This window comes from Psammomys obesus, unplaced genomic scaffold (genome assembly GCF_907164565.1).
Source record: "Psammomys obesus unplaced genomic scaffold, mPsaObe1.curated_primary_1811, whole genome shotgun sequence".
Lineage (NCBI taxonomy): Eukaryota > Metazoa > Chordata > Mammalia > Rodentia > Muridae > Psammomys > Psammomys obesus.
Genome location: NW_026588368.1, coordinates 3,060,388 through 3,073,820, shown reverse-complemented (window position 1 = coordinate 3,073,820; position 13,433 = coordinate 3,060,388). Strand labels below are relative to the sequence as shown.

General features: G+C 52.7%; 1 protein-coding gene across 5 annotated transcripts in view; it reads right to left on the bottom strand.

Annotated features, from left to right (window-relative positions):
• Rasgef1a (RasGEF domain family member 1A) overlaps positions 1 to 13,433 on the bottom strand; it is an 80,533-nt gene that overhangs the window by 8,394 nt on the left and 58,706 nt on the right. For all 5 annotated transcript variants that reach the window (XM_055604291.1, XM_055604292.1, XM_055604289.1 and 2 more), the window contains exon 2: positions 1,971 to 2,174. In XM_055604291.1, the coding sequence (XP_055460266.1) occupies positions 1,971 to 2,168 (198 nt within the window). In that variant the 5' untranslated portion in view covers positions 2,169 to 2,174. The remainder of the gene's footprint in view (positions 1 to 1,970; positions 2,175 to 13,433) is intronic.

The following is a 13,433-nucleotide window of genomic DNA, read 5'->3' as shown; positions in this document are numbered from 1 at the left end:
ATCTTGAAAGCCTCAGGTGACACAGGCACCAATGGTTCTCATGTGTTGTCTCCCCCATGGGTCAGTTTCTACAGGATCATGAGAGGCTCTTCCTGTGGACAGGTGGTACTGCAGGTTGGGGTCCTCTGGGGGACTCTACCCCACTTGGACCTTGGCCTACCCCCATTTGGCTCTTGTAAGCTGGGTTATCGGGGTCCCAGGCACCCAACTCCAAGCCTGTAGGAATTTCCTTGCTTCAGCCTGGAGCCAGCTGGGCAAAGTCAGCAGGGAGTGTGCGCAGTCTGAAGAAGGGCATGCTCTTGCCATCGTGGTACGCCAGGCTATTAGACATGGCTCTCCCTGGCACGCTGGATGGCCCTCTGACCCTGTAAACTTCCTGTGGCCTGTCCCAAGCTGTACAGGATGGGTGTTCTGGCATCCTAACCAGCAGGTGAGACTCTCGGAGTCCACCTTACAAGCCAATGACTCAGACATGTGAGGAAAAGCACATTAGAGTCACAGCATGGGCCCCAAAAATACTTGCACATGTTCCAATTGAGCTGCTCCTGCTCCATCAGGACAGTCCTGAAAGCAAGCTGCTCGTGGCTATGTGCTCCTGGTTACTCCATGGTGACCTGCCTATGGACAGTCAGTAACTGCCTCTGATAACCTCCTTTAATTTCTTTATTAGCCATCTCCTCCCTTACAGCCTGTCTCTAAAGTTGAAGGCATGTTAATGTTTTCCATTGTTGCAAAAGGTCTCTTCCCCATAAATTTATGGCTACATCTCCCACAGATTGGCCCTAACCTTCCAGTCTAACCTTCTGGTCCTATACATTTAATCCAACTTAGACTTTGTTTTACCTGAGACAATGTCCCAATCCCTAGGAGCTGTTTAGATACCTTTCGAAGTGGCCAAACTGGATGCCAAGAATCTTGGGAAATTTTTGTGACATCTGCCCCAGTATCCAGCAATCCTTCAATCTCAATGCCATCTAACTGGAATTTTAACTTTGGCCCCTTATCATTTATAGTAGTTTGCAAAAATATCATTTTTTTAATCTTTAGCATCTCTTGATTTATCCCTAGAAGCATCTTTATCTCCATTAAATGGTTTTTCTAAGTTTTTGGTAGGCCTGTTTGTCCTATCAAGCCTTGAATTTTCTAGTTGCCTTTTAGAATAATCCTTTTTTGGTAGACAGGAAATGAATGGCTCGTGTTGTTTTCTCTTGGGCCTTGAGCGAAGCCCCTTAGTCAGCTTTTTCTGAAATTAAGGAATTGCCTTGCATATCTTGGATGACCAACATTCATGAGCCCATTCCTTCCACACCTACATTTCATAGGAAATCTTTTCCTTGAATTTTTACTATGATAGAAGAATTTACCCTTAGGAACTGTTTGCTCACAGTCCTTTAGGGAGTGACTTGATTTTTCACAGGCACGGCAATGGGCATGACAAGATACTGTCTTCTCTGTTCCCAGCATGCCCGATGCTATCTTGAGGTGAGGAAGAAGGCTTTGGACTGTTGGTGGTCAGGGAGAGGGCTCTGTGTCCACATGCCTCAGAGGAGGGATGGATCTTCTTCCTTTGGAATCTGTGCTTCCTGGCTCAGGGATGAGCTCTAGGAAGTAGTCTGGGCTACCAGGTCACAGGACCCTCCATGCTGGCCTTACCCTTCAAACTCTTCTTCCTCCAGAGGTGGGCCCTTTTTATATCTCTCCTTCCTATGTGTCCTCCCCTTAGTTTCATCTACCTGAGGGCAGCAAGGTAGTCACTTCAGCTTCCTCTAGACACAGCATTCATGTGCAGAGCAAAAGGTGATGAAGGCCCAGAAGGCAGTATTGGCCCTGCCCATCCATCCTCTGACGCTCTGCCCAACTCTATAGCCCCCTCCGCCCCTTCTTCCCCTCCCAGAAGCAGCCTTCCTTGAAGCCCAGGTACCCCTCCCTGTTACTTGCCGCTCCAGTTTCCCCAGGCCCCAGCCACTCACGTCAGGATAGTAGTCCACTGTTGGGACCAGGTGCTCCATCAGGGCCTCCAAGGACCCAGAAGTGAGGCGGCCATCTTGGAATATGAGGTCCCTGGAGCCACTGCTGGCCCCACCTCCTCTTTCCCCCATGCCGGGCGGCACCTGTCTGTTACAGTTGGGCCCAAGGATGCTGGAGAAGACCACAGATGTCTGGGGCATAGCTTCCTGGGAAAGAAGAGCAAGGCTATGAGACACGTGCTGCACGATATTTGACTATGCTGTGAACCCAAAGATTGAGTTGTTTCCTGGAAACACTTGTAACTTGTTTCTAGTTGTGGTGTGGCTCAGCCCTAGCACACACCTTTAATCCAAGAGCTTTCTGTTTGAGTGTTGCAAACAGCATTAAATAAAGTTAACTCTAGGTCAAGAGGCAGAGCAAGTAACCAGTTGACCAGAAATAAACATAGGAAAAAACCTTAGAGAAGAACAGGAAGCCAGGAGGGTAAATAAGAAGACACACAGGAAGTAGAAGGGAAGAATATTGAGTTTGAGAGGTTTCTGGAGACGGCGTGGGTCAGGGGGTGTTATTTTCCCTTCTGTGACTGGCTGAGTAGGAAGGTCAGCTGGGTGCTTTCTCTGAGCTGGTCGGCTTTCATTCCAGCATCTGGCTCCTGAGTCTCTATTGGTAAAATTGAACATTTGGGATTTTGTTTAAAAACAACAGATACGTCGTAGGCGGCCTACAATCTCTGCACATCTATCTGGTCTAGGCACATGCAGGGCTGCCTAGAAGCCTCGAGGAGAGGTGCTTGAGCAGCTTGGTTCCCCCAGACACTGCAACTCTGATGAAAGTGTCTTTAACACCTGCTCCTTGCACCCTAGATCTCAGTCCAAGGACCCTGACCCAGTGAAGGTTCTCTGTGTCCTAATCATGGACCCCCTGGGATTATATTCAGGAGAAGAATAAACTCTCCAGCAAGTACAGGGAGCCTATGGTCAAGACAGCCTGAGTGATGAAGTGGGCATGATGGGTTTGGCTGTTAGTCATTAGCTATGCAACTCCTGAGCACAGCCAAGGAACACCCTTCAGGGCATCATCTGCCAACCTCCTGAGGCTGATGCATATGGAGGTTAATGGATTAGCAGGGACGTGGTCGGAGGACTGGGCTAATTAGTGCATGCTGTAGGACCGGGGCATAATGTGCTGCTGCTGCCCTCGCCACTGTGAGAGAGTCAGCTCCGAGCAGAGGAGCTTGAGGGAGAGGCATTTGGAAGATGATTATCTGGTTTTTCAGGAACACTGGGAGGGCTTGTCTGGCCAAGTAACAGCAGAAGAGGAGGGTAGTGGAACTGACCTTGAATACTGCCAAGAACTGACAGGCCTGAGCCACTTAGCAGCACATCACAGAGAGGCAGTCAGGGTCTGGGAGGAAACATCTGTAATTGGCTTTTGGACACGTGGAATCGGGTGCTGAAGCAGACAGGCCAGCATCCCAGCGGGACTGCTGCATCCTGGGACGGCCTTAGGGGGTCGCTACTCCACATGCAGCTGAGTCTCTGCTCAGACAGCGGCAAATCAAAAGCTCCGCTGCCCAGCTATGGCGGTTTGAATGAAAATGGCCCCCAGAGGCTCACAGGTCTCAATATTTGAACCCCAGTTGGTGGAGCTGTTTGGAGAGGATTAGGTGTGTCGCTGGAGGCAGGGCTTTGAGGTTTCAGCGGCCCACCCCATTCCCAGTCTCAAAATGTGAGCTCTCAGCTACAGCCCTGGCACCATGCCTGCCTACTGCTTCCACGCTCCCCGCATGATGGCCATGGATGCTGTAAGCCCCAAATAAACTCGTTCTTCTACAAGTTGCCTTGGTCATGGTGTCTTATCAAGCAATACAAGAGTAATTAATACATCAGCCAAGTAGGGATCAGAGCAGTGACGTATTTGCCCATGAGTGGATGATCCTGAGAGGATAGCCTGCTACATGGGGCTATCTATTAAGCAAGCCTTTCCTCTCATCCCTGGGGGGCAGAGGGAGGAGTCAGACTGTCCTGCCATGGTGGAAGCTATGGGCAGCACTTTGGAGTTTGGAGGTGTGGCTCCATTCCAGCACAGCGTCCATCTCACGGGCCCACAGCCCTGCCTTGATTAAAAGATCCCCGTGCTGAGAGGGCTCCTGTTCAGAAAGCAGTGAAAAACACCCCATATTTTCTCTGGTCCCATGACCCCTGCTCAGGGCTCCGTGTCAACAGTACAGAGCCACACTTGCCTCAGTTTCCCCACTATGCAAAACAGATAACTGTGACCATTTGACATCCATGAAACCATTATCTTAGCATACACCATATTGCTCTAGCCCAGGAAGCTGCCCTGCCCTCTTCTCCTGCCGACCCACAAGGTCAGAAGAGGCTGTGCACTGGCTCTTGTGTCCTCCCACAGGTCAGTGACCATCTATACAGTCAAACAACACTGCTGGGCTCTTGTCGCCTGTGTGGCCCTGCTGGCCTCAGTCTCACAGAGGCTCCGGTGAACCTCAACTTCCCACAGTTCTGAATGTGGAGCCTTGGCACCTCCATATCCAATACCCCCGGAGTTTTGCCCCTACAGAGGCAGCAGGTATTACTGAGTGTAAGGGTGAGGGTAAGACATACTCTAACTTCCCACTGACTCACACGGCGCCTGTGGAGACAGACCTTTGGGCAAGGCTGCTATAGTCGGCCTGCTGAGAGAACCAGAGCCAGGGGGAGGCTGTCTGGGTCTCAATATACTCTGATTCTGCTGTTACAGAGGGGACAGTGAGACTTGCTGCCTCTGGGAGAGAAGTCTGAGGAACCAGCAGGAGTCCTTGGGGCGGGCCTGGTTCCCCAGAGGCCCCACCCTAGGAATCTGAAGTCTGCAGGAACCACTTAGAGGGAACACATGGCAAAAGCTCTCACTCATCTTTGTAGATGGCACCAAGTCATCTCGTTTACTCTGTACTGTCTCTTCACTCTCCCCTGAATGCTCGCACTGAGGTCAAGTCGCAGGCACAAGTCCCACAGACAAGTGAAGGAGGCCAGGATGTGGAGACAGCTAGCAGCAAAGGCAGAAGACAGGCTTGAGTTGGGAGCCTTGGGGCGGAGGAAGTGCGCTTCTGAGGCTACTAGGAAGCCAAGGTGCCCCTTAGGAGATGTCTTACGAGATTCCTGCACCAGGCCCCCATCATCTGCACCACGGGTGCCATTGATTGGTGCCACCTGCATGCCACATAGGCACCAATGACACCGCAAGTCTCTATGCCAGGTGTGGTCTCCCACAGCAGCAAGAGCACCTGATCTTGTGAAAATGCAAGACCTTGTTTCCAGGCCTGGCCCACAGGTCAAACCTGTCCCTGACCAAGACACGAGGGTGACCCTTGGGCAGGCAAACTGGAGGCCAGGGAATCCTCCCACTGCAGCCTCCAGGGCCTTGTGGCAGCTAAACGAGGTTTCCGCCCCTGTGGCTGTACACTGGAAGAGCCCAGGGACTTTTCAAAGCCATCTTGCCCAGCTTTCACACCATCTGGGGGTAAGCTTGGCCCTGGCATTTTCTGCGGATTTCCGGGTCCAAAGGAGTGTCAGGAGGTCCCCACGCACCCAAGGCACCTGGCTGTACCTAGCCCCCACCCCCGTGATGTTGAAACCATTGCAGAGGACCCAGGAAGCTCTACAGACCTCCAGGGGGACCCTAGGATAGACCTCGAGTGGGCTGGCTTCTGAGGTCCAGCTTTGCCTCTGCCCCTAATCTGAAAGAAGTTAGCTGGGGCCACGCCGCCGTCCTTACATGCTCGCTCGGGGAATAGGCTATACCTAGCTGTCTCCACCACTCCTCACCCCTTCTCCATTCAAGCAAGAAGACAAGCGCCTTCTAATTACAGACCTAATCAGCTCAACTCTATGAAGCACCTTGCAGCCAGACAGAGCTGGTGACTCACTGTCTCCTTTGCAGACAGCCCTTGAAAGCTTCTCCATTTCCACGTCAAGACAAGTGGTGGTGAGGGCAGGTCCGGGGAGCCAGGCTGCAAGTCTCTCTCCCAGAGGGGAGAAAGAGACTGCTTCCACACCTGGCTTTACCTTGCTTTGTGGGGCCACCACTGAGGAAGGTAACCTCCCTGGGTGGACAGAGTTCTCCTGGCCTGAAAGGAATTGAAGTTGGGTGAGCTGTCCATACCCACTGCCTTCAGAGCCACAAAGAGCTGCAGGGTAGGGGTCGGCATGGAGGGCTGCCCAGCAGAGGTGAGCCGGAGAAAGCCCTTTGCTGGCTACTGAAATGGATGAGCTGCAGGCTGGCTGGCTGGCGAAGGTGGGACAGCCAAAGTGAGCATGTCAAGGAGCTTCCGGCCAGTACCCTGTTGCCTCTTGACAGTTCCCCCGTCACTGTACCTCAGCACAGCCTTATCCTTCCCTGGAGGCTCAGCCCCTGTGCCCACCCAGCACTCTCCTGTTCCTTCCTGAGCACAAAGTGGCTCCTGGAGCCTTGCTGCCCCTCCTGGGCCCAGTACCAACGGCACTGCCTTGGGGACGCTCCCGTGGTCACATCCACACCCAGTCTTTGACTCTCTGGCTCCCCATTTCTCTAAGCGTTCTCCAGTGACTGCAGGTCCTAGGCCCAGGACATGGGAGAGAGCTTGGATGTGGATTCAAGAATGTGCTCTCTGTCTCAGCATTTGTGGTAGAGCCTCCGGGATCTCTACCCCAGTCCCCTCATCCATAACCAGGTGCGGTTCTCGTCCCTCCTCCCTGTAGAGCCAGGTAAGGGCTAAGTAAGATGAAAACTAAGATGTGTGTTTTCCTGGAGCGGTACCAGATACGGCCACGTGATCCGTGATGGACCTTGCCAAATGGTTCAGTGGTCGTCCCTGATTCTGATCATGGCCTCTGACCTAAGACGGCAGCGCCATCGGCACACGCCAAAGATCTTACCGAGGCTTGAGACAAGCAGACCCAGTCTGTCTGGGCACATAGCAAAGGCTGGAGCTGTTTCAGGTAACACCCTGGAACTTTTATACCCTTGTGTACAAATTTCCATCTGTGGGACAGAGATCACTGAGAAAATCCCACCCCTCAATACGGTGAGTCAAGTCCTCCACAGCACTCTGCAAAGACACCGTGTGATGCACAGACACATTCCCGGATCTGTACACTCTGCCTGTTCCTCAGGGACCACACTCCCCGGTGAAGTATTCACACCTAGGCCTCAACTTCAGCTTTGATCTCTGGGGAACAGGGGCCCGGAGGATAGGAGTCATCGTTTCACTTCTCTGCACCTCTAACATCCAGAACGTGCTCCAAAGTGTCGGGAGGAAGGAGCCAGGAGCCCCACACCTCCCGCTGTTGACAGGAACAATCTTTGTAAGCCTCGGCACCACCGCCACAGACTGCAGGGTGGACACCTGACCTCGGGACACAGAGTGGGGGGAACCGCACAGGGGATGGCTTCAAGTTCAGAACCAGCACACTGAGACGTGAGCCACGGTAACGGTCCTGGAGATGCCTCCAGCAGGTGTGTTGACAGCAGTGGCAGGCAGCCAGGGCCGAGAGACTTTTCGGATCTGGCAGAGTTAAGAGCATAAAGATATTTAGCAGGTTGCCTACGGCAGCGAGATACGGCAGCCGGGAAAGGAAAAGCGGGTCAGCAAGGCTTGGCAGTCGGTCGTTTGGCAACAAGTCACACTGCATCCGCAGCGGGGAGGCAGTGCTTGGAGGATACTGCCCTCCGTCTACAGACTCTAGATGGGCTAAGAGATGCTGCCCCACCCAGGGGTCCTGGAACCGAGGACAACCGCTGCAACAGAGACTACAAGATCCGGACCGGGTGTGGCCTCTTCACATCCACTCCTGTACTTGTCCAGGCCTGGGCCATCATTCTGTCCTCTCCTGCTTGTGTGTGCTTTTCCTGCTTCCTGTACTGAAGGTGCCCATGGAGGACAAGCACTAGGTGGAGGGGGAGGTCAGGGTGTGTGGTTTGTGCTCCAGTGGTCTCATTAAAGACTCAGGCCCTCGCTGCCAGCAGCAACCAGCCTAGCCGGAGCCAGGTAAGGCGTAGACGCTGGCTGCAGAGCAGTGCCAAGCCGCTGCACTGCCGACGAGCAAGCTGCTCCCCTCATTCCTGTCCTAGAGCCTGTACCCCACCCTGTGACTATACTCACGCTTTGGGCACACTCTCAGGAAACACACTCGCACTTTTTTTCTGTCAACCTCTCACTTGAGGCCTCAGTGGCTCTAGACAGCAAGGCAGGGAGTGAGGAGAGCAGGGCAGGGCTCTAAATGATTAGCTGGGACCGGAGCATTATCCTTCAGGAGTGAGGAGTGGGGTGGAGACAATGGGAGCAGTGCAGCCTGTTCCAGCTGACGGTTCTGAGGCCCAGCTACCAGCTCATAACACCAGCTCTTTTTGCCAGGCTCTCTTCCCAAGAGGCAGGGGTGAGCAGGATTTGTCATCTGATCCAAAGTGACTTTATAAAGCTCAACTCCTCATCCCAGAGAGACTAAAGAAAGAACTTTGGACGGCAGCCCCAGAGGGGCAACTGGCTAGAAGGCTGGCCCCAGACACAGCCAACCCCAACCCAACAGAGAACAGGACAACAGCCTAAGGAGCGGCAGTCCTGTGCACAGCTGGGAAGCAAGAGGCACACATCCTCTTTACCACTCGGGAAAGAAGGACTGTCCGGGGGCAAAACTGCCAGGCACATTCAGAATTCCAGGGCCCTTCCCAGACTGTGGTTCTAGAAATTTCTAAGAAATGTAAAAGTAGCCTTCAACTGACCTTGCTGAACTTTGTGTGTCTGTTACTAGAAATCAGAGGAAGCCATGAGAGGAAGCCATGAGCCGGGCACCAGCGTAACTCATGCAAGCGTGGCTCTCCTGTAACAGAAGAATGCTTGTTTCTCAGGTGAGGACAAGTCCTGGCCCCCAGGAGCCACACTCAGCTGTTCAGGCTGGCAGTGTTGTACAGGTGAGCCCAAGCCTGCCTTCTGCCACATCTCCTCCAGGTGTCCTAGCAGGAACAAGACCCTCAGGAGCATGAAGGAAGGCTGGAGGAAGGCTGACCCTCCGTCCAGGGGGATGAGCGGGCAAAGGTACATTCCCACAGCATTCTGCACATGGTTTCAGGGGCTCCCAGACTGTTGTCTGTGGGCCCCAGGCAAAGCAACCAGGACTTATGGGAAAACTAGGACAAAAATGGCCCTGAGGGTGCATTTTGCATAAATACCCAGGGTTGTGCCAGAAGGTGGAGGGGAGGCAACAGCCGGCTCCCTGCCTCTGCCAGTTTGGGGAGGGGTCTGCTTTCTGAGGCAGCACCAGGCTTCTATTTTTTAACCTACTCAACAAAAACGGGGACTATTTTTAGCTCAGCGAGCTGCAGGACATCACAATTAGCAACTGAAAATTACACATCCTGCATGTCTCTCCTCCGCTGGCTGGGCGGGGGTGCTCCAGGATGGAGCTGGGCCCAGCCCTGGGCCCCTACCCTCAAGGGCACAAAACCCAAAGGGCAGATCAGAGGCCACAGTCAGGGCTATGCTGGCTGCTTGGACTCAGGTAGAGGGCACATGAGCCCAACCCTGCCAGGAACCCTACAAAATGGTTCCCAATCTCTCTTCCCAGAAACCACTGGGGCAGGGAGTGAGGAGCCAGAGCATTTACTCCTTGTTCATTAATGAACCTCAGTACATACACAACCAGCTTCCTGGTGACAGTACAAACCTTTCTGTAAGCCTTCAGTGGGCCACAGAATTGACATCAGAGGCTTTGGGCCTCTGTCACATCTCCCAGAAGGCTGCCATCAGGTTGCTGGCAGGCACACAACCAACCGCCTAGACTACAGCAGTTCTAAAACGTACCCGGGAATGTGAGTGGGCGCTCAGGAAGCGCAAAGAGTAAAAGCTTGGAGTGTTGGGTGCGGCCTTCCCTACAGGCTCAGCCGCTTGTCCCGGAAGGAAGAGGCTCAACAGGCAAACATCTCCTGGCTTGGAAACTACTGGGCACTCACTGGGGCGTTCCTTCTGCCTACCGTTAAGGTCTGTACCTGCCAACAGAGAGCACTTGTGAGCATCACACCTCCTCTACCAGCCAGAGTTCCCTCAGGTCAGGGCAGAGGCAGGGACTCCCCATCACCTCACTGGCCCCTCTTTCTCATCTACTGCGCCCTGACTGGGTTCACAGACTGGAAAAATTAGGGAAAGGAGGCACTGCCACCCATAGGACACTCCACCTTCGTCTGGGGTACTGTTTTCACTGAGGGGCAGTGGGAATCCGATGGCAGAAGGAGCCCCGCCCCCACGTGTGCAGGATAGGACCTGGGGAATCTGCTGAGGGAAAACAAAGACGTCCATGCAGAGCACAGGCTACCTCCACCCACCCTATGCTAACAACTTTATCATCAATTCCCCTGCCCTTCAAAATGCAGGTCCTTATTTCCCATGGGCGGAAGTTCCCATCTCCGCTAGAGGCAGGAGGTAGTTGGGGAGCCTGGCTCAAGTCCTGAGTAACCAACATGTGACTCAGTTTCTTGTTTCCCGTGACGCAAGAAATAGCATGCCTCATTCTCCGCTCGTAGGCCCCTCAAACCGTCACTCTCTCCTCCCTTCGACCAGCTGAGGCCTCTACAGCAAGGAAGAACGAAGAACGAGAGAACGAAGCTGGCCCCTAACCCGGTGACTGGGCTGTGAGAGCTCCAAGCCCAGTGGGCATGAGAGAGCTGGAGGGTAATGTGCCAGACATTGGTTTCCACACAAGTCAAGCTTCAAGAAGTCATATTCACAATGCCATAAAGGAAGGTCGTGCTTGGGGCTAGTAAGATGGCTCCACACGTAACAGCACTTGTGGCAAGCCCAGGAACTTGAATTTGATGCCCAGGACCCACACAGTGGAAATAGAGAACCGACTCTTGCTGGTATCTGACCTCCACATACATGCCATGACAGGCGTGCTCCACACACGCATGCAAAAATAAATGTCATTAGATTGGGGGGGGGGTTGTTTTTGTTTTTTTAAGAAGGGTCACACTTGCCTTCGTGTGTTCTTAGAACAGGCCCGGGCCTGGCATAAGGTGGCAGGCTGGGTTCCCACAAGGAGGTGGCTGCCATGGGAACCAGAGTGCCAGCTGCAGCACCTCTGCTGGTGGCTTCTCCGCAAAGGCAGGGCCTGTGTGCAACACTGATAATTAAAGCTTTGTTAGAGGCGCACGGTTCGCTTTCTGATTCTGAAATCCTTTCTGTTGCCGTGTTTGCTACGAGTCAGCTGAAGGAATCTTGCCGTCTCCACGCTCCTAACTACAGATTCTGCTACGTCTTGAGATTTCTCCTCCCTTTTCACTCCTTCACTTGTTCTTTTTGTCCATCAGCTTCTGGTGGCTGCTCCAGGGAGGCGGGGGCACAAAATGTCATTGTCCAACAATAACTACTCCCATTATCGAGGTCTGAGAGGCGTGGGGAGGGAGCAGGTGGGATTTCAGAGAATCCCTGGCCTCTCCCAGAGGGCAGGCGGGGTGGCTGCAAGCTTGCCTCCCACCGACCCAAGGCTTGGGCAGTCGCAGCTCTTGGCCTATGACCTCATCTGCTATTAGGCTGACTCTGTAGAATTAACTGCCTCCCTTGTATGGAGCTTGGTTTCCAGATCTTGGATTCCTGGAACCAAACTAGCCACAGATATGGACAACAGGCAAACAGGGCATCTTAGCAACTGGATATACTCTTTCCCAGGGGTTATGAAAGAGGGAGGAGAAATTGTGTGGGAAGCCACCCTCATGGGGTACATGCCCGGCTGCTGGTCAGAGCCTGGTGTGGTGGCTGGGACTCTTGCCTGGATCCAACAGGAAGATGCCTGGGCACACGACAGACAACTTGGTCCAGGCCACCGCCCTACACAGGATCAAGGCAGAAGAGAGAAGCAACAAGCTGGCTGGGTCAGAGGTGAGGGCCCTAAGGAGGCCAGAAGGATGGACTGCATGGGGGGCAGGGCAGGCACTTCTCGGAGCTGTCAGCCACCCACCATGGCTGCCTGTGAATGCTGAATATAGAAAAGGAACAAGGGGTCCTTTTACTTTTAAATGACTGAGCAAAGTCTTTTTTTCCCCGTTGTGTTTAAAGACAAATCATTCCACTTGCTTCAGTTTTCATCTTGACAGATGTCCAGAGACGCATCCCTAAGATCCATATGTCTTGGAACAGAGAGCGTTCTGTGTGTCCGTGAGTGGGAAGGGTGGCAGAGGGGGACCCACCTCTCTGCTGGGCCCTTGTCCAGTGGCTACAGGCTCTGAAACACACCAGAACACATGCCTAAGTCTCCCCGTGTTGCGAATACAGCAACATTCCTGTGTATCCAGGCACTGGACGTTTGCCCCTGGCAAATGGCACAGCCGCCTCTGTCCTTCCCTAGGGCACCTCACATTACTAAGTCCCATTTCCCAGGAAAAACTACAAATGTCCAAAGAGCTGAAGCTCATAGGTGATGCACAGGGTTTTAAGGCCTGTGAGTGGAACCCATCGTCAGGGACCCCTCACTTGGCCAACAGGAAGGGACTCTTGGGAAGGGTGGGGCAGCCTGAGGTGAAAGCAGGAGACCAAACCAGGGCTGGTGGTCCTCACAGACATTCTAAATAGAACAGGATTATGGCAAAGGAAACAGAGGGAAGGACTTGCCAAGAGGTAAATAAATAGATTTAATTGGAAGGAGGAGAACTTCTTAAATTCAAGAGTTTAGTTGTACTCTTTGAAGTACAACTAAAAGGATAAATCTTGCTATGGGGCACAATGGTCCGTATCTGTAACTCCAACACTTGGGAAATAGAAGCAGGAGGGTCATGATTTCCAGGTCGGCCTGGGCCACACAGTGAGACTCAAGTCACAGAAATAACAAACAAACCAACTTTCCTGGGACTGGGGTGGAAGTATGTCAGTGGCCAGTCCTTGCCTAGCATGAACAAGACTCTGGAAGCCACTGAGAGAGACAGGGAGAGAGAGATCACCTACCCCTGACAACTCTAAGCAAGAAAACGAAAGGGGGGGGGGTTTGCAAACTCCACTTTGTAACTTTAAATGATCTGAAAGCCCTTTGAACTGGAATCTTTCTAGAAAATACATATAACCAGAACAGCTAGCCATGTTTGGAACTGGAATAGACCAGTAAGCCCAATGCACAATAAGTAAATTGATAGCCAACTGAACCTCAGGCCCTGGCTGAGTTCCTAAAATGAGTTAGTTCAAGCCTTGGGGAATAAGAAAGTTTTGTATGATATTTAAACTACCCAGAGCCAGATGTAGTGGCACACACGTTTCATCTCAGCATTCTGGAGGCACAGGCAGGTGGATCTCTCTGAGTTCAAGGCTATCCTGGTCTACATAGTAAATCCGGAACAGCCAGGACTAAATGGAGAGGCCCTGCCTCCCGACAAACTAATTAACTAACTCACTAACTCACTAACTCACTAACTAACTAACTAACTAACTAACTAACTAACTAACTAACTAACTA